General features: G+C 43.7%; 1 protein-coding gene across 40 annotated transcripts in view; it reads left to right on the forward strand.

Annotated features, from left to right (window-relative positions):
* The window catches only part of SLMAP (sarcolemma associated protein), a 147,593-nt gene that overhangs the window by 74,164 nt on the left and 48,999 nt on the right, over positions 1–24,430 (forward strand). For all 40 annotated transcript variants that reach the window (XM_084840088.1, XM_084840082.1, XM_084840096.1 and 37 more), the window contains 5 exons: positions 9,235–9,307; positions 9,729–9,765; positions 19,988–20,050; positions 22,926–23,021; positions 23,348–23,419. In XM_084840088.1, coding sequence (XP_084696214.1) covers positions 9,235–9,307; positions 9,729–9,765; positions 19,988–20,050; positions 22,926–23,021; positions 23,348–23,419 — 341 coding nt within the window. The remainder of the gene's footprint in view (positions 1–9,234; positions 9,308–9,728; positions 9,766–19,987; positions 20,051–22,925; positions 23,022–23,347; positions 23,420–24,430) is intronic.

The raw sequence follows: 24,430 nt of genomic DNA on the forward strand, positions 1-24,430 counted from the left end.
CAGTTTTTTCGGTGACCCCCTGCGCACACAGACGGCTTCTCGGGAGATTCACCGCCTCAGGCAGGGCAAGGACTCAGTTTCCAGCTACGTGACAACTTTTCGCTTGCTGATGCAGGATTTACAGTGGAATGATGCTGTACTGGTGGCTCAGTTTTTGGACGGTTTGAACGATGAGATCTTGGATGAGTTGGCACGCATGCCTAGCCCGCCTACTTTGGAGGACCTCATCCAGACCTGCCTCTAGATAGATAGTCAGCTGGAGGGGTGCCGGCAGACCCAGCGGGGCGCCGTGGGCTGAGATTTCCCTCCTCCCATTCCCCCATGTTTCCTGCCCCCTCCCCCACCCCCCACACCTGCGGTGGAGGCGGAGGAGACCCCGATGCAGCTGGGAGCTACCCGAGCCCCACTGCTGCCGATGGAACTAGAGTGGCGGTGTGCGGAGCGCCGATGCTTTCGGTGTGGAAAGCTGAGACATTTTGCCAAAACCTGCTGCGCTAGACCCGCAGCCCCCCTGCCTCCCCCTCCTCTCCTTCCTCCTCCTCCTCGTCCCCAGGCCTGACTAGGCTGCCCCCCAAGCCTGGTGGGGGTCTCCAGTGTGGGGGTCGGTTCCCCACCAGGTGGGTGCCTTCCGCAACCCCCCCACCCTTCCATAGGCTATTGCATGTTCACCTCCGCTCCTCCCAGTGGGGTGGGGTGGGGGCCCTAGCTTTAGTGGACTCTGGGGCTACGACCAGTTTCATGGATGAAATGTTTGCTCTCTTCCACAAGATTCCTACCCTGCCTCTTCCTGCCCCCTTGGCAGTGGAGACCATCAATGGGTGTCCTCTTTCTTCAGGCGCGGTGACCCACTCACTCTGTGCGCCCAGTCTCACGTTGAGCAGATTCAATTTCACTTGGCCAAGGTTCCCCAATACCCAATCGTGCTAGGTGTTTCCTGGCTCTCTAAGCATAATCCTCAGATTTCTTGGGGGCTTCAGCAAGTGGAGTTTACGTCTCCCTACTGCCAGGAGCATTGCCTCCCAACTGAGGTGCCAGTCCCAGTCCAGGCCTTAACCCTTTCCTCCCCCTCTTCGTCTGCTTCTGGCAGTTCTTCAGCTACCGTGATCCTCCCAGAGAAGTACGCAGCTTTTCGGGATGTTTTCGACAAGAAGGAGGCCGACCAGCTCCCCCCCCCCCCCGCCCTTTTGACTGTGCCATTAACCTCATTCCTAGGGCGAGCATCCCCGCTAGCTGGCTGTATTAGATGTTGGAGCCGGAGCTTCGAGCTCTGCGGGAATTTTTGGATACAAACCTCAGACTTGGCTTCATTCGCCCCACCTCCTCCCCCGCCTGCGCCCCTACCATGTTTGTGTGCAAGAAATCGGGCAAACTCCACCCGGTGCATGATTTCAGAGCTTTGAATTCGGTCTTGATCCCCAACAAGTACCCCCTCCCCCTCATACCGGAGGTGCTGGAGCGCCTGGGGCGAGCCAAGATTTTCACAAAGTTGGACCTGCGTGGCGCCTACAATCTGATTCACATCCGGGAGGGGGATGAGTGGAAGACCTGTTTCGCACCCAGTATGGAGCGTATGAATACCTAGTAATGCTGCTTGGGCTCGCCTGCGCCCCCCCCCCCCACGTTTTCACGTTTTATGAATGCCATCTTCCGGGACTATTTGGACACTTTCCTCATTGTGTATCTCGATGATTTACTTATATTTTCTGAGGACCCCCACACCCATCAGCACCATGTCTCCGCCATCCTCCAGCGCCTCCGCGAGCACCATCTTTATGCCAAGCTGGAGAAATGTGCGTTTGACCTAACCTCTTTGGACTATCTTGGCTACATTATCTCAGCTGACGGTATCAGGATGGATCCTGCAAAGGTCCAGGCTGTCCTCTCTTGGCAGGCTCCATCCGCCTGGCTCTCCCCCCCTCCATGAAGATCCATCCTGTTTTTCATCGGTCCTTGCTGTCCCCGCTGGTTTCTGGCGACCCTCATCACTCGGTTGGCTCCCCCCCCCCCAGTGCTGGTGGAGGGGGAGGAGGATTTTGAGGTTGCGGAGATTCTGGACTCGCGCCTTTCTCGCAGCCGCCTGCAATATCTGGTGGACTGGAAGGGGTACGGGCCAGATGAGCGATCCCGGGAACCCGCAGAAAATGTGCATGCTCCGTTGCTGCTGAGGTGCTTCCACCAGCTCTAACCCCACAAACCCGGGGCCCCAGGGGAGGAGCATGAGGGGGGGCCTCATGGGAGCGGGGATGATGTCAGGGTGGAAACTGAGCCAATAGAGCCCCAGAGCAGTTCTGATTCTGAGGAGGAACAGCAATCCGTGGGAGAGAAGCCCGCTCATCCCTCATAGGCACAGCAGCTGGCAGAGATTCCTCCTGCCAGCATTCCTGGGATAGATAATGACCCTGGCAGCGAGAGAGTACTGGAGGGGGGCTTGCTGGACACTCGGCGCAGACGCAGGGAGCAACAACAGATGGAGGGCGCGGAAAGGAGGCGTAGCGCTCGTTTGGTGCGCAAACAACGGTCGCGTCCTGAGGACCCAAGGGAAAGAGGGAGGATCACTCCCTAGCCCATAAGTCAGGGTCTTCCCGTGATTCTCCTTCAAACGGGGACCAACTGCCTTACCTGGAGCTTAGGCTACTCAGCTATCTTTCCCCAGTGCTGTTCCTTGCTTTGGCGCTAGCATCTAGTATTCTGAAAGTAATAAAGGAATAGAGTCTTGGAAAGAATTCCTCGTCGTCTGTGTCCTGAGTTGGCTATTGGTGGGGACTGCAAGAGGCAGCATAGTGCGCTCCTGACAACTAGTTAGCTTTGATAGTTTTACTGAAGGGTAGCATAGAAACAATGTAAATAAAATGTAAATAAATACATAAATACATATCTTCTCTATTTATCTACTGCATTGGCTATGCTGTTTCTCAGTCTGCCATATACTTGTCTGCATGTTGATTGTTCCTGAGATGACTTTTTTTTCAGCAATCAGTTAACTACTCTAAAATTTAGTCTAAATCTAGATGGATGTCAAAATGTTACAGAAATCCGCACTGTGCTGAAAAATAAAAGTGTGCACTAAACACTTAGTTATTATACACTAAGGGCACAATCCTATCAAGATAGGTGGCCGCCTCCGAACTTGGAGGCGACTGCCTGTCCAGAGCAGGGCAGGAGAAGCACAGAGGGGATTGTTCCCTCCACGCTTCTCTTGACCTGCTTTTTTGGCTAGACAGCCGATTGTGGCTGTCTAGCTGCGGGAGCACGGAGCGGGAAAGGAGGCTGCTGTATGACACATTGGATGTGTCATACACGCAGCTACACCCTCCCCACCCCAGAATGCCTCCAGCCGCTCCTCGCTCCTCTTGCAAGTGCAGAGGACTGGGCTGCTTCACGCTGCCTTCGAGGCAGCACAGAAGTGGGGGGAGGTCAGTTCTCTGGGAACCAACGTCAGAGCGCAGGCTCCAAGGTCAGTTCCCAGAAAACAGCATATCCAATGGCCATCTAGCTGCTTTCTAGCGACCATAGGATTGCTCCCTTATTTACTTAGGGTTGTATCTAATCCTTGCGGAACAAATTTCCCGTTCACCCTACAGCTCTGTGCAGCCCCACAAATTCCCAGATATTGCCAGTGAAACAGATTTTCTCTTCTCTGTGCAGCCCCCTGTGCACTCACCAAATCATTTCCAGTGGGTTGAGGGACCCTCCGGAGCAGATTTGGAGAGAGGGGTGCATGGAAGACTGTGGGGAGTATGAGAGCAAGGGGAAGTCCCGTTGCACAGTCAGAAGTCTGCTCATACAATGTTGTATTTAAGCCAAAACATTTTATAAAATTAGTTTTATGGAAAGCAGTGTACTGGAAACTTGATCTGTTTCTCAGTTGTTTTAAGGTGAAGGGCATAGCTATTTGAACAGGATGACCCTGGTGATAAAATGGATCTGTGAATATGTTTAGATTAAAACACTGCTTGTTTCTGTATAAGTTAAATATTTTCAGATACAACACCTGTTTCTAAAACCCCATCCAATTTGTTTAGCTTGAAGTTAGCATGTTACATAAGGGGGAGAATCAGAGTTCAGTGCTGAATGCTTCATACATTAATTGTGTAGAGCTAGAATTCTGTAAAACTATATCATACATTAATATTTTATTTACTGCTACTTATTTATTACATTTATATCTGTTCTTTCTCCAAGAAGATCAACATGGCCTTAGTCGCCACAAGAAATTAGGATGAGATCAATGGGATTTGCCCAAGACCACCCAGCATGTTTTCTAGCTGAGCCCTACACTCTAGCTTCTATACCACATTGGCAATGAGCTCACTATTTATGATGTGTTTGTTTGCTTTTTTTTAAATTGGCCAGCCTGGAACATACAGTGTAAGCTTTTCTTTTGGCTGGGAAAGACATATTTCAAAATTAATTTGCATATGAAAGTAGTGGACATCATTTGAACAAAATTAGCAAGTCAGATTGTTTTCGTGTCAAATGGTATAATGTACTCTTAGAGGAATTAAGCACTTTTAAGAACCATATTCAATATTCAGATGAAGAGAGCATAGAATTGGCTCAGGACTCTCTGTGCAAGGAGAATCCTTGCTTTCCTGCTGGAACCTGGCAAATTCATCCAAATTCATCCGCATCAGAAGAGAAGCCTTTGTGTGGCACAGGAACCATTAGCCCTTACTAACTGTATGAATTATAGGATCTAGTTTTCTTGTTTGTCTTGAGCTTCTCGAGGAACATATTTTGGCATGGTGCAGCATCCCATCGTTCCTTTCATCCTTTCTCAGAGATTTTCCATTTTCTCTTTTCACCTTGGAAGGGCTTTGTTGTTGTTGTTCAGTCGTTCAGTCGTGTCTGACTGTTCGTGACCCCATGGACCATAGCACGCCAGGCCTTCCTGTCCTTCGCTCTCTCCCGGAGCGTGCTCAAGTCCATATTCATTGCATCAGTGATGCTATCTAGCCATCTCATCCTCTGCTGTCCCCTTCTCCTTTTGCCTTCAGTCTTTCCCAGCATCAGGGTCTTTTCCAGAGAGTTTTCTCTTCGCATTAGGTGGCCAAAATATTTGAACTTCAGCTTCAGTATCTGTCCTTCCAATGAGCAGTCAGGGTTGATTTCCTTTAGGATTGACTGATTTGACCTCCTTGCAGTCCAGGGTACTCGTAAGAGTCTTCTCCAGCACCACAGTTCGAAAGCATCAATTCTTCGGCGCTCAGCCTTCCTTATAGTCCAGCTTTCACAGCCATACGTTACTACTGGGAAAACCATAGCTCTGATTAGATGGACCTTTGTCGGCAAGGTGATGTCTCTGCTTCTTACTATGCTGTCTAGGTTTGCCATAGTTCTCCTCCCAAGGAGCAAGCGACTTTTAATTTCATGGCTACAGTCACTGTCTGCGGTGATCTTGGAGCCCAAGAAAACAAAATCTGTCACTGCTTCCATTTCTTCCCCTTCTATATGCCAGGAAGTGATGGGGCCAGATGCCATGATCTTAGTTTTTTTAATGTTGAGTTTCAAACCAGCTTTTGCACTCTCCTCTTTCACCCTCAACAAGAGGCTCTTGAGATCCTCTTCACTTTCTGCCATTAGGGTGGTATCATCTGCGTATCTGAGGTTGTTGATAATTCTCCCGGCAATCTTAATTCCGACCTGTGATTCATCCAGCCCGGCGTTTCTCATGATGTACTCTGCAAATAAGTTAAATAAGCAGGGCGACAATATACAGCCTTGTCGTACTCCTTTCCCAATTTTGAACCAATTGGTGGTTCCATGTCTGGTTCTTACAGTTGCTTCTTGACCCTCGTACAGGTTTCTCAGGAGACAGGTAAGGTGGTCTGGTACCCTCATCTCTTTCAGAATTTGCCAGAGTTTGTTGTGATCCACACAATCAAAGGCTTTAGCGTAGTCAATGAAGCAGAAATAGACGTTTTTCTGGAATTCTCTTGCTTTCTCCATGATGCAGCGAAAGTTGGCGATTTGATCTCTAGTTCCTCTGTCTTTTCGAAACCCAGCTTGTACTTCCGGTAGTTCTCAGTTCGCATACTGCTGAAGCCTAGCTTGTAGGATTTTGAGCATCACCTTGCTGGCATGTGAAATGAGCGCAATTGTACAGCAGTTTGAACACTCTTTGGCATTGCCCTTTTTTGGAATTGGAATGTAAACTGACCTTTTCCAGTCTTGTGGCCACTGTTGAGTGTTCCAAATTTGTTGGCATATTGAGTGCAGCACTTTAACAGCATCATCTTTTAGGATTTTAAATAGCTCAGCTGGAATACTGTCATCTCCGCTAGCTTTGTTGTTAGTAATGCTTCCCAAGGCCCACTTGACTTCACCCTGGAGGCTGTCCGGCTCAAGTTCAGTGACCGCACTATCATGGCTATCAGGGACATTCAGAGCTTTCCTGTATAGTTCTTCTGTGTATTCTTTCCACCTCTTCTTGATCTCATCTGCTTCTATTAGGTCCCTGCCATCCTTGTCTTTTATCATGCCCGTCTGTGCACAAAACGTTCCCTTGATATCTCCAATTTTCTTGAAGAGATCTCTAGTCTCTTCCATTCTGTTGTTTTCTTCGATTTCTTTGCATTGTTCATTTAAGAAGACCTTCTTTTCTCTCCTTGCTATTCTCTGGAACTCTGCATTCAGTTGGATATATCTTCCCCTTTCTCCCTTGCTTTTTGCTTCCCTTCTTTCCTCAGCTACTTGTAAAGCCTCATCAGAGAGCCACTTGGCTTTCTTGCATTTCTTTTTCTTTGGGATGGATTGAGTTGCTGCCTCCTGAACAATGTTACGGACCTCTGTCCATAGTTCCTCAGGCACTCTGTCTATTAGGTCTAATCCCTTAAATCTGTTCCTCACCTCCACTGTATATTCATAAGGGATATGATTTAGGTCGTATCTGAATGGTTTAGTGGTTTTCCCTACGTTCTTCAATTTAAGCCAAAATTTTGCAACAAGAAGCTCATGATCTGAGCTACAGTCAGCTCCAGGTCTTGTCTTTACTGACTGTATAGAGCTTCTCCATCTTTGGCTGCAAAGGACATAATCCATCTGATTTCGATATTGACCATCTGGTGATGTCCATGTGTAGAGTCGCCTCTTGTGCTGTTGGAAATGAGTGTTTGCTATGATCAGCGTGTTCCCTTGGCAAAACTCTATTAGCCTTTGTCCTGCTTCATTTTGTACACCAAGGCCATGCTTGTCTGTTATCCTGGTGTTTTCTTGACTTCCTACTTTAGCATTCCAATGCCCTATGATGAAGAGGACATCTTTTTTGGTGTTAGTTCTAGAAGGTGTTGTAGGTCTTCATAGAACCGATCAACCTCAACTTCTTCGGCCTCAGTGGTTGGGGCATAGACTTGAATTACTGTGATGTTGAATGGTTTGCCTTGGATTTGTACTGAGATCATTCTATAATTTTTCAGATTGTACCCCAGCACTGCTTTTCCCACCCTTTTGTTGACTATGAGTGCTACTCCATTTCTTGTAAGGGATTCTTGCCCACAGTAGTAGATATGATGGCTACCCACCTTTTTATAGTAGCTGCACTCGTCTTTCAATGCAGGAGAACTGAAGCTGGATTTATAAGAAAGAAACTGGGCTTGGTTCTGTTTGTGTTGTACTCCTGTCCATGCGGACTAGCACACATGCAGAACTGCTTTTTGGCAGTATGATACCTTTAAGCATTTTATTGTCAATAGATGCCCCCATCTGCATTTTGAGGAATGCCATGCATTCATGCAAACCATCCTAAGGCATAAATGGAATGTTTTCAGTGTCTTCAGCTTCTTGTTTCAAGGGGCTGAAACAAATGTTGGTATTGATTACAGATGAGAAGTCATTATATTTGATAATATATAAAAGTACAACTTCTCTTTTGGGTGATTAGACCACATAGACCGATTACCATGGGAATTTAAAATGTGATGATATCTCTACATTCTTGTCTTTTGTGTGAATTATTATGAATTGGGGGGGATCTGAGTTTCAGGGTAGTAAAACCTAGAGTAGAGGGAGGAAGACATTATTTCAGGATGACAGTTGACTTTTGTACCAACATTAAAATTTCACGCTTTGAAATTTCATCAAACTTGGAATTGCCTACAGCATTTGCATTGCAGGTTGTGAACTATAAGGGCCAAACTAGCTGTTACCTCAGCAAAACTGTCATAATTCCACATCTGCTGAGATAAAAAGGAATGCAGGGTGGTGGACATTTACAGGGAGGATCAGCAGATGGAAGGAAAGGATGGAGTTACAGCCCCTATTCTGCCCATCAGTTCTACCCTGCAAATGTCCCCTGAGCTTCAAGTTGGCATTATGGGGAAATGTAGGGCTGGGAATTTCATGTTTCCATTATAACATTTTCGTTCTAAATCAAATAAAATGTCAGTTGTAATTAATACTACTTTTCTATTTGGCTTCCTAAGGTCAGGATCCCGAGAAACTAATGCATGCACATCCAGAGGGTCCCCTAACATAGGAGGGTGGCTTTCTAAGGAGCTTAGGGGCCACCACTAGAAAGGGAGGTGGAAAACAATATGCTGAATACTGTAGCTGATGCTTTAGAACTTTGTTTTCTTAAATGGAAATATCCTTATAGAGCAAGCATTATTACTGGCTACTCTAAATTGTTGCAAAATATTTCTTTTCTCCAGATTCATTGAACAGCATGTCTGAAATGGTTGTTTGTAGATTTTCTTAGTCCTGATTTTTGTCTGATCTCGCTTCTGTCTTTTACACTCATTGCAACTGATTTAATTTTTATCTACATGCCACCATGCCATAATTTGAATTGAATGATTTGTTTATTATGGTCCCATTCTGTAATTTTTGAAAATTATCTATTATGTGTTCTGTGATTCCAGATGACATCAGACTTCTCTGAAAACTATTTGAAGCTATTTTCTTACCTAGTCATAAACAATTTTCTAAAGAAGTGTCATGCATACTGTTTGAACAATTCCGAATTGGATGTACAGCACAAGGTGGGAGCTGGGATGGAACTGAAGTCTCTCTGAGCTGTTTCATGGCCAGCTACTTCTCTTTCATAAAATCATTTGATAAAGTTGAAACATTTGGATTTTCCCCAGTCTTCCTCTGCTTTTGCTTGCACATCTTTTTGTTCCTTGTATGATAGCATTACTACAGTTACATTGAACACTTCAGATTGTTTTCATTTTTAATTGAATAGATTCTTACTAACGTATTACTTAGAACTTACAGTGTTAATGTTCTTTCCAGTCACCCATGGATGCATTGTCTCCACAATAAAACTATTTCTCCCAGATGGTATGGAAGCTAGGCTACGGTCAGAGTAAGTGTAACTTTAAAGTTGTTGTTCTAATGTCCAACAGTCTTCATATATTCAAGAATTTCTATAAGTCAGGGATAACCTCATTGTCTCTTAGAAGAACTTAAGTATGGAAGAGTCATGGCTGTCTTCACCCCCAATAGCCCATTTTGATATATAACATGAGTGCTAATTTGTTTCGATAAATACGTTTAATGTATTACACATCTTTTGAACTATTGAATGATGTTACTACATAGCAAACCTGGTTTAATTTTTCTAAAATTGTTTTTTCAGCTTCATACTGAGACACTTTAAATATAATACACAATCATTACTGTGAACACTTAAAGAGTACAGTGTTAGAGAATTTGTAAATTTTCTGCAGTAGTAGTTAACAAGTGGAAGGAGAGTTTTAATAAACGATGATGTTTTTCTTCTGTAGTGTCATCCATGCTCCGTTACCAAGTCCTGTTGATAAGGTAAGTCTTAGAACATTTATTTCATTCTGTCACTTAGATGTCAAAACAACTAAGAAAATAACCCAGTACTTTGAATGTCATAAGAAGGGGGTACTGATTCATGAGTATGTTTTCCCATAACTCACTCTTACCTATTATCCTATTAGAAAGTGAAGAAGTCCTGCTTTGGAGACACTAGTCAAAAAGTGGGATAAATAAATGTTTACACAAAGATGTTGTGAGGGCTGTGTATAGTTCATCTTTCTACATTAGAACATAATGTTCTATAAATTCTGTTGGTTAATGAATTCACTATCCTGGGAATCTAAGCATTTTAAAAATTATTTTTTTTCCATCTGGGTGTGAAGATAGCCTTCGTTATATATGAGCAATCTACAATGGAGTCGCAGTAGCTGGCTTTGGCAGGGGGGCAACTTTACATGTGCATTTTAGTTACACAACTCTGTATATGCATATGCATTTTAGACCAGCTTGTCACATTAGCTTCACATAACAAAGCACATTCCAGACTGCCTGTGGATTTTTGCATACATCAGCACATTGGTTACTAGTCTTTCAGAGGAGGAAAGAAACAGGAATTCCTGTCCACCCATCAAATCGTAGAGTTGAAGAGGGTCTTGTAGGCCATCTTGCCCAGCCCCTTCTCAGTGGAGGAAATCCAGAGCTAGAGCATCCCCAACAGATGGTGGCCCAGCCTCTGGTTGAAGACCCCCCCCCCCTCGGCCAGGTAACTGGCTCCATTGTAAAGTCAAGCTGCTCTTACTGCTAAGAAGTTGCTTCTAATGTTTAACCAAAATATATCCTCCTGTAACAAGCCCATTAGTTCTAATCCTGCCCCCTGGGGCAGCAGAGGACAAGATTTTGCCCTCTTCTGTGCGAGAGCTATGAAGTATTTGGAGAGTACTATTATGCCCCCTGCCCAGTCTTCTGCTCTCTTGGCTAAATATACCACTTTCTAGTATGTCTAAAGTGCAGTGCTCAGAACTGGACACAGTGCTCCAGATGAGGGCTAACTAGGAACTAATGGGCAGTATACAAGTCTGCCTGCACACCAGGGGGACCCACCACTAGCGCAACAAGCAGCAAGTGGTTAAAAAAGCAAACAGAAATGAGGAAGGAAGCTCCACTGACCTGTCTTGATCCAGAAACAACCATTTTTGCTCATTTCTGAGGTTGCTTTTTGAACTGCTAGCTTTCCGTTGTGCCAGGGATGGGTCCCGCTTGTGTAACAGATCGAATGGAGCACAGCAGCAGTATTGGATACTACCCATTACTTTCTGTGATTTTGAAACTATGTTTCTATTAATGCAGCCTAAAATTGCATTAGCTTTTTTTTTGCATCTGTGTCATGCTGCTGACACATGTTCAGCTTGTGGCCAATCATAATCTTAAGATCCTTTTCACATATACTACTACCAAGGTATCCCCCATGCCATGCCCATGCATTTGGTTTTTTTCCCCCTAAATGTAGAATTTCTCATTTGCCTGTTAAGTGTCATTTGTTAGTTTCAGCCCAATTTTCCATTCTATTGAGGTCATTTTGCATTTTATTCCTGTCTTCTAAGGTGTTAGCTGTCCCTCCTAGTTTTATGTCATCTTTGATAAGGATCCTTCCACCCCATTATCTTAAATCATTGATAAAAATATTGAACAGAACCAAGCCCTAGACAAAGCCCTGCAGCAACCCACTTGAAACTCCCCTCCAGTTTGATGAAGTGCCATTGATCAGCATGCTTTGAGTATGGTTTACCAACCAGCTGTGAATTCGCCTGATGGTATTATTATCTAGCCCACACTTAACCAGTTTGGAAACCAAAATATCACGAAGAACTTCATAAAATGGTCTGCTAAAGTCAATCTAAATTAAGTCCACAGCATTTTTCACAATCTACTAATCTAATAACCCAATTATTATTACTTTTTAAATGGCCACCAAAATTCCTGCCTTCTATTTTATTTTATTTCTCCCTGCCCCCTTTTCTGAAGTTAGAAGTTAACTGCTTCTAAATTTAATTGCTTACATTATATATAAAAAAAGAAAATGGCCATCATGATGCATTTTATTTATTTATTTATTTATTTTAATTTAAAACATTTGTATCCTGCCCTACATCATTAAGATCTCAGGGCAGCGTACAGATGAAATCAATTTAAACAGTGTAAAAGAATAAATTATTTAAATAGCTAAAAATATAGCTAAAAGAGCCCTCAAAAGCTTTGGTAAAACGCCATGTTTTAACTTGACACTGAAATGAAACCACTATGTGCACCAATCAGGCCTCCAATTGTGCACCAGTTCCACAACCAGGGTGCCACAGCAGAAAAAGCCCTCTTCCACATCAAACTGTAATGTATGTTTTGCACTGGTGGGATGCAGAGGAGGGCTCGTCCAACAGATCTCAATCCTTGGGCAGGCATATATAGGGGGAGGCATTCCTTCAAATATCGAGGTCCGAAGCTGCTTAGGGCTTTAAGTCATAGAATCATAGGATAGTAGGGTTGGAAGGGGCCTACAAGACCATGCAGTTCAACCCCCTGCTCAGTGCAGAAATCCAAGTCAGAGCATCCCTGACAGATGGCTGTCTAGCCTCATCTTGAATGCCTCCAGTGTGGGAAAGCCCACCACCTCCCTAGGTCATTGGTTCCATTGTCGTATTGCTCTAACAGTCAGGAAGTTTCTCCTGATGTTCAGCCGGAATCTGGCTTCCTGTAACTTGAGCCCATTATTCCGTGTCCTGCGCTCTGCAATGATCGAGAATGTCACCATTAGCACCTTGAATTCCAATCAGAAACATATTGGCAGCCAGTGCCAATATGTATTGGCAGCCAGTACAATTCCTTTAAAACTGGTGTTATGTGATCTTTACATGATGTTCCAGTCAACAGTCTAGCTGCTGCATTTTGCACTAGCTGCAACTTCCAACTCGTCTTCAAGGGCAGCCTCACGTAAAGTGCATTGCAGTAGTCTAATCAGGAAGTTACCAGCATGTGCACTACTGTGGCTAGGTTATCCCTGTCCAGGAAAGGCCATAGCTAGTGGATCAGCCAAAGCTGGTCCCAAGTACCAGCTTTGGCTGGTACTTGGGACCAGCTGGAATCCGGCCACGGAATCCACCTGGGGCTCCAGTGACCAGGTGTCAAGGGCTCCTTGGAGGCCTCTCTCAGTCTAATCCAGTAGCCAAGTCCAGACACAGACAAAGGGAATCTTTTCAAAGCTTTATTCCTCTTTTACAACTTAACAACTCTACTGTTAGCAACTAGATATGAGCAGCAGAGTACCTATGCCCTAAGTTGGAACAGTTGATCCCCGTTTAAAGGAGAATCACTGGCAGACCCTGAACTTATGGGCTAGGGAGAGTCCCTCCCCTTTTCCCTTGGATCCTCTGGGCGCAACCGTTGTTTGCGCGCCAACCGGGCACTACGCCTCCTTTCCGTGCCCTCCATTTGGCGCCGCTCCCTGCGTCGGCGTCTCACGTCCAGCAAGTCTGCTTCCTGCGCTCTCTCACTCCCGGGACTGCTATCTATGCTAGGAATGCCAGTAGGAGGAATCCCTGCCAGCTGTTGGCCCTGGGAAGGAGGAGCGGCTGCTCTTCCTCAGAATCAGAACTACTCTGGGATTCTATGGGCTTAGTGTCCACCCTGACACCAGGATGGATCTACGAGTACTCCCAGGCTATGCACTTGCTCCTTCAGGGGGAGTGCAACCCCATCCAGGACAGGTCGCTTACTCAATTCCCGGACTTGGGAACCACCAATCCACAGAGCTTCTGTCTTGTCAGGATTCAGCTTCAGTTTACTGGCCCCCATCCAGCCCATTACAGCCTCCAGGCACTGATCCAGCACCTTCACCACCCCAGCTGACTCCTCTAACGAAGAGAAGTGGAGTTGAGCATTATCAGCGTATTAGTGACGCCCCACCCCAAAACTCCTAATGACCTCACCCAACAGCTTCATATAGATGTTGAACAGCCTGGGGGATAAAATAGAACCCTGTGGCACCCCACAGCTTAATAGCCATGGGGTAGAACAGGAATCCCCCAATGCCACTGCCTGGAATCAGCCCCACAGGTATGAGTGGAACCATTATAACACAGTGTTGTAGCTGTGGTGTTGTATGCGTTTATGGTGTTGTAGCTAAATTCTTATGTTCCCAATAAATGTGCCTCTCTCGTAGGGTCAAACCGAACATCACATTAATTATGCTGTTGCTGGAGAGGAGAGGCAATCAAGCGGTAAACAGTCAACAGCAATCTCTCCTCCTTCCCCCTGTCCTGCAGCAGAAATTAGAAAAAGGCCAGTGGGGAGGGACCACTCAGACAAGAAGCCTGCTGGCTCCACCCCCCCATCACCTCCTCTGAGCTTGCTGCATCTGGGGTGTTTGTGTGAAATTGCGCAAGAAAGAGAAGGCAGTGGCTGCTCCTACCTCCTCTCTCTTGCTCACCCTCTCTGGGTAAGCAGGTAAGATTGGGCCCATGGTGCTACCTAGAGAGAAATCATGAGCAGCTGACTGCCCATTCGCTTGCCTTTCTTTTTGGGTGATGCAGCAGAGAGGATTGGTTATGGAAGGAGCAGCCACCTGACTGGCTCACCTGCACTCTCCCACTGGATGGCATGTCGGTAGTGATTGGGTCCATTGAATCCAGTCCTCCCCAACACTGTACAGAGAAAGAGAGAGTGAGCAGGCAGAGGTGGTGGCTGCTTCTCTTTTTGCTTGCTCCCTCCCTATGGCCCCATTGGGACCAATCCTTCCCACTGTGCTGCCGAAAGAGAGAGGGCTTGCAAACAGGTAGCGCTTTCCAAAGGAAGAGGGCAGATGAGTGGTAAAAAAAAAAAAAAAAAGCAGAAAGCATCAGTTGCCCAATCTTTGCTAATGAGAGATAGCAGAAAGGAACAGCTGCTGTTCCTTCTCACCACTTCTCTCTCACTGGGTGGCATGGTAGATTTAGTTTGTTGGGCCCAAACCCCACCACTGCACCTTCCAGAGGAAGAGTGCAGTTGAACCAAGTGAGAGTATGAGAAGGCTGCTCCTTCCATGACCAACACTTTTAAAGAAAAGGTGCCCTGCCATGAATTAATAAGAAAGGATGCCTGATAGAGCCACAGTGGAAGACATTGCAAGTCCAAATGTAATATCACTTTGCAGTATTGCTGGAAATTATTATGCTTCATTACAGGATTATTTTCAATATCATCACCAATCTAGTGAAATATCTTACAGTATTTTGATAGCTCTAGGCATCTTAATTGGAGAAAAAAAACTTACTTGAAAAACTGTCTGTTCTGGAGTCACTTGTACTCATATTGTTTCTACATTTATAAGGCAGATTGATTTGAAGCTTCTTCTGTGCTTCCGAATAAAGTTTAATATGGGATGTTGAGGTGAAATTCCTGTGGCATAACATTGATGTGTTTGGGTCCCTTTCCAAGAGTTCTTTGATACAGTTATATAGTTTATTTATGTATGATACAGACAATTATGATTCCAGTTTACTTAACACTGCAGTTCAACAAAGGTTTCTCTTGTACACCATTTTCTTCAATACCATGTCTTGTTAAAATTTTGCTTGCTAACCTGTGGTAATAAAATCAACCACATAACAAACACATCATAACAAAACACTAAAAACCATAGTGAAAATTATTTTCATTTGGAGAGGAAAGAAGACAAGGGCATAACACAGAAATAAACTGGAAACATGTTTACTAGCAAAGCAAGAACTTAGCCATAACCCTGAAAATCACACCATAAAACAAATGCGCATGTGAAAAAGTATGAATATACACAATGCAACATGATGGCCATCTGTAATCCATGTTTTATTTAAATTTAATATCTATCTTTTTCATTCTAACAAGACAAATTTAAAGTAAACTATGTAGCAGTTCAACCTCATTGTTAGAAAGTAGATGGAATGGTGAGCTCTCAGAAAAAACCCAAAACTGTTCAATGAGGATTGAGCATGCTCAGTGACCATAGAATGTTGAATGTCTGTGGCAGAGGAGAAACTGGAAACCAGTGAAAGGAATGGAATACCCTGAAATGATAGGCTGGCTGGCTGGCTGAAAGCTGAATAGGAGGATTCCATGCTGCAACATTTTGTTGCAGGTCCCACCTAGCAATATTTTATTTTCAAAATTTTGCTGCTGGAGATTGAACACAGGGGTCAGATGACATCAAATGGGCTTAAGTGACAGAGAGTAGATTTTGGTTGAATGTTTGTTAATGGTAAGAACAGTTTGGGGATAGAACCAGTGGTCAGGGTGGATAGTAGGGTGGGCTTTCAGTTGCTGGAGGTGTCCAAACAAAGGCTGGGCAGCCACCCCCCTTGTCTCTGTTTGAGCCTTGAGAACTGCACCAGCATGAGAGAGTGGAGGAGGGTGAGTTCTCGCTTGGAAAATTGAAAACACTGGGTTTCCAGAGTGGCTAGGTATATATCTGCAGCCACCACAGGCCTCCAGAAGCAGCAGAAACATCCAGAGTACAGGGGAAAAGACTAAACATGCCACCCTTGTCTCTGCTGGAACTTTGAGAACTGCATCACCAGCACGAGAGAAATCAGCTGCTGCAGGCTGTAAAAACTCTGGCTACTGTGTCTGCACTTTGCATTCTTGGGGTAGCTGATTGCAGTTCATAGTGTCTATTAAAGCCTCAATGCATAGGAAAGGTTTAGTGTATTTGGCTCTGGTTTACACATTACTGATCAATAAGAATTTATCATGTGTTGCAATGGTTGATTTTGCCTCTTTTGTAATTACTTTGAAATGTTAGTATTAGTGAAATGAATTGTTTGGGTTGTTTATTAGGATGTATTGGTGTGCTTTCTTGTTCTTGTATTCCTGTTGTGTTGTTAGCCGCTTTGGGCACTTTTTGTGGAAAAGCGGCATATAAATTTGAGGATGAGGATGATGATGAGCTGTTTGGGAAGGGCGGGGGGAACCGAATGTAGGGCAGGAATTGCAAATCTATTTTCATAATTTGATATTTTTTTATTTAAAACATTTCTATTCCACCCTTGAGATTCCAGAGTGTTCAGGTTCCAGAGCACTGTGCAATGCAAATAATGATTTAAAACCTACTCCAGTACAATAAAAATAATATCCAGCAGCCATAATAAAAGCTTTCAACTACAATTTCAATTAGAAAGGCAGACTGAGAGGGTATACAAATTAGAATGCCTGGGTAAAAATATATGTCTTAACAGCGCTGAACAGATTGTAAATTAGGTGCCAGGAAGGACAATCTGGGTCACCAGTATAGAGAAAGTCCTCTCCTGTGTAATTACATGACACACTTCCAGTAGGGAAGGTGCTTGGAAAAGGGCCTCAGCAGGAGATCTTAAGACATAGGCAGGCTAGTTTAGGAAGATGCATTCTTTCAAATATTTTGGTGTCAAGCCATTTAGAACTTTAAAGGTAAGTACCAACATCTTGAATTGGGCCTGGAAATAAACAGGCAACCAGTGCAGTTCAAGTTTGTAATCATGTGAACCAACCTGGCAGTACCAGTTGAAATTCTGGCAGCTACATTCTGCACTAAATGGAGCTTCCAAGTCTTCGATAGGGGCAGACCCACATATAACATATTACAGTAATCCAGCTGGGGGATTACACTGCAGTTCAACTATCCCTGTCCTGAAATGGCCACAACTGGTGAACCAGCAAAAAATGGTAGAAGGTACAGAACCTTGTATAAGTATTCACACACACACACACACACACCCCTTTAACTTTTCCACGTTTTGTTATATTACAACCTGGAATTAAAATGGATTTAATTGGTATTTTTACCATTTGTTTTACACAACATACTTAACATGTTGAAGGTGCAAAATATTTGTATTGTGGCACAAAAGTCAGTTAAACAAAAACAGGCATTTGCTGGTTGCATAAGTATTCACCCCCTTGCGTCAACTCTTGGTAGAAGCACCTTTGGCAGCAATTTCAGCTGTGAGTCTTTTGGGGTACGTCTCTACCAGCTTTGCACATCTGGCTCCTGCAATTTTTGCCTGTTCTTCTTGGCAAAATTGCTCAAGCTCTGTCAGGTTGGGTGGGGACCGTTGGTGAACAGCAATTTTCAAGTCTTGCCACAGATTCTCAATTGGTTTGAAGTCTGGGCTTTGACTGGGCCATTCTAAGACATTCGGGTTCTTGTTTTTAAACCACTCCAGTGTAACTTTGGGTATGTGTTTAGGGTCATTGTCCTGCTAGAAAGTGGTAATCCATCTGGGTGACCAGTGTTGTTTCATTGCCAAAATGAGGCCTGAACCTGGATTGAAATAAATCCAGATAATCCATTTAATCCAAGAGTGCTTGGATTTGGATCACCACTATCCTGTCGAGCACCTTGCACAAAAAGGGGATATTTGTGACTGAGCGATAGTTATTGCAATCCTCTTGACCCACAGAGGGTTTCTTATGGAGTGGTCACACAGCCGACTCTTTCAGCACAGCCAGGACTAGCCCCGCTTGCAACCCACCCAATCAATTCCTTCTGGTCAGATGTATTTAGCCAAGATAAGCAAGGATCAAAAACAGAAGTGGTCAGCCGAACCCCTCCAAGCACCTTATCTATATCCTCTGGCCGCATCAGCTGAAACTGATCCCTTAGAGCCAGAACAGACCATGCTCTGGATACCTCCATAGGAACTGCTCCAATAGCGGCATCAAGGTCAGAGTGGGTATGAGTGATTTTATTCTCAAAGTGCCTTACAAACCTGTCACAACAGGTTCCAAAGGTTGTTACACATTCCTTCTGGGGTTTGCCATGCCAAGATTACATCATTCCTATTTGAGATAAGCATCCCAGACATATAAAGAAAACATACTGGGTGGACAGCACTTCCTGATGTCTTTTTTTTCTGCTGTTGCCAAACTAATTTAGTAGCCATCCTGGTTATTTAAATTGCTCAGTGGTGCCAATGTGGCATCAATTAAATCACTGTTTCACACAGTGTTATGACACAAAATGTATTAAAACAAAATGGATGAGCCAGACTTCATGTTTAAGTATAACACTGAAATTTTGCAACAAGACTATACTTTTTGGAAGGTTCTTCCATCATGAGGGTGCTAAAATACTAAATATAAACTAAATTTTGGAATTGTATGTCTATTGATAACCCAAATATAAAAGTTAGGAGGAGGAATGAAATATAGCTAATACTTCTTTGTGCTTCCTATGTTTATCCTCTCACATGGCGCACCATTTATAGGAGTCCCAAAGGTTATAGTACCTAACAATCTAATTATAAAAATCCTCAATTACTTTCCTTAAGTATAGGCTAGATTAAAGACCAGTGCCCATTTAAAAGCTGGCTTTTGCAGTGCAGGTACATTCATGTATTCTTTTGTAGTTGGCTGTGTGAGTGTGATCTTTTACATATTAAACATTCCAGCACAATGACTAATATTTTATTAAGTACTCTACCAGGGTACTAAGAATTTTACTAGCTTAATGTCTTCTATATAAGGAAGAAGACAGAAATCTAGAGAAATGATACATGAAGTGTTATAATTGTATTTAAGTCAGTAATACTGTGTTTTTTGGTGGGCTCCTTTCCAGTTACACGAAGTTGAACATTTCTGAACAAAGTTGTTACAAGTATATAACTGAAACTCAAAAGGGGGGGGGGGGCTGATAGGCATGTATTGTAGAAGTTGTTTCATATGTCAAAAGCCATTCTTGTGAACATTGCTCCTAAAGAATAGAACATCATACACGGTTTCTCCTGTGTTTTACATTGCTTCATACTAACTGTTCTGGATACAAAAAATGATGGTTCCATTTTCCTTTCAAATAGTTAACAATTTGAGAATGGCCAGCAAAAGTACATGGTGTCACCCCTGTCAGTGTTTAACATTGGCTCAAAATAGGGATACATAAATCCATACACATGCCCCCCCTTTTCTTAATAAAGCAGCTTGTATTGATGCTGATGTATTAACCAAGTCAAAATATTCTCTTCCTTAGAGAATATTATTTAGAAAGTTGATGATAAAACTATACAAGTGATTACTAATGATGACAGGACTTCAATTTGGTAAATTGTGGAGAATTGTTTGGATGGATTAAGATGAAAGAAAGCTGCACAACCAAAAAACAAGGAAGGGAATTTGGTTGATGCAGTTTTATTTATACGGGTTGACAATATTATAGGCTCTAGATAAATGTATTAAAGTCTGACATAATGTGGCTAGACACTGTTGTTCTCCAATTTCACAGGTTGCTGCTAACACTCCCAGTATGTACTCTCAGGAACTGTTTCAGCTTTCTCAGTATCTACAGGTAATTCTGTTTTTAGGCAGATAAATAATTCCCATGCCTTTATACTGTGCAGATTCGACTTAGTGGCCTTACATATAATCAGTGAATAGATTTGGTCTGGTATATGTAGGGAACAAGGCTGAAGCTGGATAGGCTAGTGGCATCATGCATGTAGTGGCCTTTCCCAACATACTCAGCTAAAACATATCTTGTTACAATGTTTGAAATTCTAGAAAGCAGATTTTTAATCTAAAACTTCATATACGTAGTGAATAACAGTGGAGCGCCAGTGGTGTCTTGTCACATAAACACTCTGATCGTAATTTGTAGCATGCTGATGTTAATAATTATAATGAGGTGAGATGTTAGCGCTCCTAACTTCTGTTTCCAAACAAGCAAGGGAAGATTGGAAATGGGAAGACTCATAGACTCGGTTCACGTGTCATGATAAGCCATTGTGGGTTAATTAACCTACAGAGCTCCAAGACGTGTGCCAGCCACCAATTTGAAGTCTCAACAGGGGCACGCTGCAGCTTGTTGTGTTGTGCGAGCCTGGATAACCCTAGAACAACTCATGGGTTATTTGAGGGTTGTTTAACCCTCAACCCACGACGCCCAGGTTTGTACGACACAACAAGCTGCGGCATGCCCCCACCATGGCTTGCATATTCAAAATGGCAGCTGCCACGTGTCTCAGAGTCCCGCAACTTAATTAACCCTTGGTGGCTTATTGTAATGTGCAAAGTAGCCCCAGTGTTCAGAGAAATATCCCCCAATCTTGCTGCAGCTATTGTAGCATGTCCCCAGTGAGTCTGATATCTTTCCACTTGGATAAGATATTGGATGAGATAGATTGGAGCCCCTAGCTTGCAGGAGTTAGTTTGTTCCCTGTAGGTCTCCTAAGCCTAGTACTCAGTGGCATTTCCTCTGTATATCCTATTACAATAAATCTATGGAAAGTTCTAGAATACTTACTCATAAAGAATAAAAATTAAGTGCACTTCAAATCTCCTGTAGGGCCACATGGAATTGTCCCTTTTGTATTACCTTTGATCCATCCTCTTGTACTGTGAGCAAGAGTGAGCTCCCCGTGTTTCTACTTTCTCCTAATTATTGAAACCTGGGAAGATGCAACAGTTTTAATATTCTTGACCTGAAAACTGGCTATGCCAGTTTGCAGGGCTGGAATCAAGGGCAGGCATGGTTGAGCACCTGCTGAGTGCCAACATCCTGCTAGGGGCCTACTGACAAGACCCCCCTGGAGTTGCTCCTACGCTTCACCATTGCAGCGAGCTTGTTCACCTGCTTCCTGCTCTGGCCCAGGCAGCAGTAGTGGTGAGAAGGAGCAGCTGCAACGGATGCCATTCCCTACTTGCTCCCTACCTATCTATCAAGTGGTAGCAGTGATGAGCGAGCAGATGAGGAGCAATAGCAGCTGGTGGCAATAGGGTGGGAAGGCCTCTCTCCTCACTGAGAGAGGAGGCCCATTGAGGGTGTCCTGCCCAAGGGCCTGCAAAAACCTGGAGCCGGCACTGCCAGTTTGCAAGCCTGTAGTGGTAGAGTTGCGCTGTCTCTACAGAATTTTTTTGCATACAGTTTTTTGGGAAGTTGCATTTTGTGCTAATTTAAGGATGAGGTCAAATTCTTACCAGCTGCCAGGCAGGCCCATTGAAAGGAGAAGGGTCAAGTATGCCATCTAGTGGCTGCTAGAAAAGAGAACTTTGAATCTTTTGATGGGAACTGTTTGCTCAGTTCCTTTGAACCTTATTTGACACATGAGCTGCTTTGTTTTCCTTGTAACAGAATTAGTCTGTGATGCATACTTGTCATTAAAACTTACAAAAGATCTACAGTGAGATGCGTCCCAACATTCATAAGAGGTCAGGGCACATTACCCAAGTTCAGTCCATGGCATCTCAAGTTAAAAAGGTCATAGCTGCAGAGTTGGGAACACTGCCTAGACCCTAAAGGTAGTTGTGGGTTAAATACACCAATGATTTGATTTGGTATTTTGGAAGCATCTTATTAAAAATAAAATAAAGGCTATTTCATATATTACACTTTTTGAGGTGTGCATATAAGCAACTTTACAGGTATACCTAAAGATGTGAAGTATGAATGCAGCAAACACATTTGCCTTCACATTGAATGGATGCAGGGCAGGAAACCCAAGATTTGTGCTGTGCTGAAGGGTACTAACCAGTCAGGGCTGCCTAACACGAGAAATGTAATCAAACCCTTGAAAGAAGGTTGACAGCTGATAGCAATATTTGAAAGAAGCTTCCTATAAGACAAAAGCCTCATATTCTCATTAAATTCCTCCACTTTGCACAGATTGCTGCTGATAAAAACATAAGAATTACTGTACCAATATCCTGCTTGTGGCAGTGGCCAGATCCAGGTGCTTCATGAAATTTTAATGCCGGAGTGCTGTTACTCCCAATCTCTGGATATTTAAGGCATTCAGGACTCTCTTGGCACCTCTTTTTCCCCTGAAAGGAGTTGTATACATACAGTTAGAACTTGCCTTTCTAGCAATTCTCACTGCCAACAAAACAAGCCACAGTTCTTGTGATATACGCTGGCAGATGGCCAATCACACAGGGACATGAGAAATTGCTCAAATTGGGCATCTGTAATTTGCCCACAGTTCACTACCGTGTGAAAATTCTCATTGGTGTGGTAAATGTCTGAACCCAGCCAAAACATCACAGTCTGAAGCACAAAAGGCAGCATATTCGCCTCTCTCATTGTTACACTTTTAACTCTCCTTAGATTAAACTCGCTATTAATTTGTAAAAGACGAGAGTTAAGACAATGTAGTGTTAGGCTTCCAGTATTTTAAAATATTTCTACTGTTTTGAACTAATGGTTTTCTTGTGTGTGTTCAATTCAGGAGGCCTTACATAGGGAACAAATGTTGGAACAGAAGTTGGCCACCTTGCAGCGATTGCTTGCTGTCACGCAAGAGGCATCGGATACTAGTTGGCAGGTATTCTGTGTGCTTTTGCTTTTGTGCCAATTCATTGTGCAGAGAGAATGCGTACTTATTTATCAGGCCTATAGATTACTACTGAATAGTCTGAAGCTGGTGTAGTTAGTAACGCAATAAAGCAGCCTTTCCCAACTTGTATGTATGGCTGGGGAATGCTGGGAGTTGTAGTCCAACATATCTGCAGAGCACCGGGTTGGGGAAGGCTGCAATAAAGTATTACATGTGCTATGTGAAAAACCACTTGCTTATGAAATGCTTGAGGTGTGTTTTTGCTGGGGTTAGATTGTGCTAATTAAGAATGTGTTTGGATTTCTTTTTAACAGGCTTTGATAGATGAAGATAGACTACTATCAAGGTTAGAGGTTATGGGAAACCAATTACAAGCATGTTCAAAAGTAGGTATCTGACCTGGCTGAAATATATAGCATTTGGGATTTCAGAGTAATTTTATTAATATAAAAATAATTATTATTTGTTTAATGACTAAAAACAATCTGAAGAGATTTGCTGGATCTAGTCCAGTATCATGTTTCCCACAGTGCCCAGCCGGATGCTTCCAGGAAGCCAACAAGCAAGACATAAAGGCCACTACTGCCCCTCTCTTCAGCAATTGGTATTTCATGGCATACTTTGAACATGGAGGTTATATGATGCCTAATTGCCACTGATAGACTTATCCTCCATAATATGTCTAATCCCCTTTTAATGCCATCTAAGCCAGTGGCCATCACCATTTCTGACCAGGATCTGGTTAGTGCTCGGGTGAAATGTGTTGACATGGGGCTTCATTCCTCTGTTCAGGCCTATCCAGGGACTTCATGAACCTTCTGGAGCTCATTAGCCTCCCAAGACTTGTATGCAGGAATGGGGGAGGCAGTTGCTATTACAGAGGGAGCAGCCATCACATAGAATTGCTGTAACTCTCTTTTTTGTTTCTAAAGTTTCATCAAACACTGTGTTTCCAAACGCCTCGTAATGACCATGGGCTGGTGCAGATATAGCACTGCCTCCTTTTTAACAGTAGTTACAGGGATTGGGGGCCAGCTATGGGAACATATGATCTCTTCCCATCCCACCCTTCTGCAGGACTAAATTGCCTGCTCCCTTTCACTGTGAAGGAAACATGACAATAGACCTTGACCACAGTTAATGTTAATCAGGATTCTCATTTAACTAGGACCTGAATTTATAGTTTAATGTTGGGTTCAAATCCTGGTTAAATTGGAACCCTGGTTGGTGTTAACTACAGTTAAGTTCTGTGCTGATATTTTCCTCAACCATAGTGTGTGTGTGTAGTAGCTTGTTAAATGGGAGTCAGTGTTATGCCTGCTCTCCTCCCATATGATCTTTAAGCCCCCACTCCAACCTTAGAATCTGCTTCTGAGAGGCATAGCAATTCACTGTTT

The sequence above is a fragment of the Heloderma suspectum genome, chromosome 2, assembly GCF_057233095.1.
Source record: "Heloderma suspectum isolate Gila_16-S chromosome 2, 16-S_ref, whole genome shotgun sequence".
Taxonomy (NCBI): Eukaryota; Metazoa; Chordata; class Lepidosauria; order Squamata; family Helodermatidae; genus Heloderma; species Heloderma suspectum.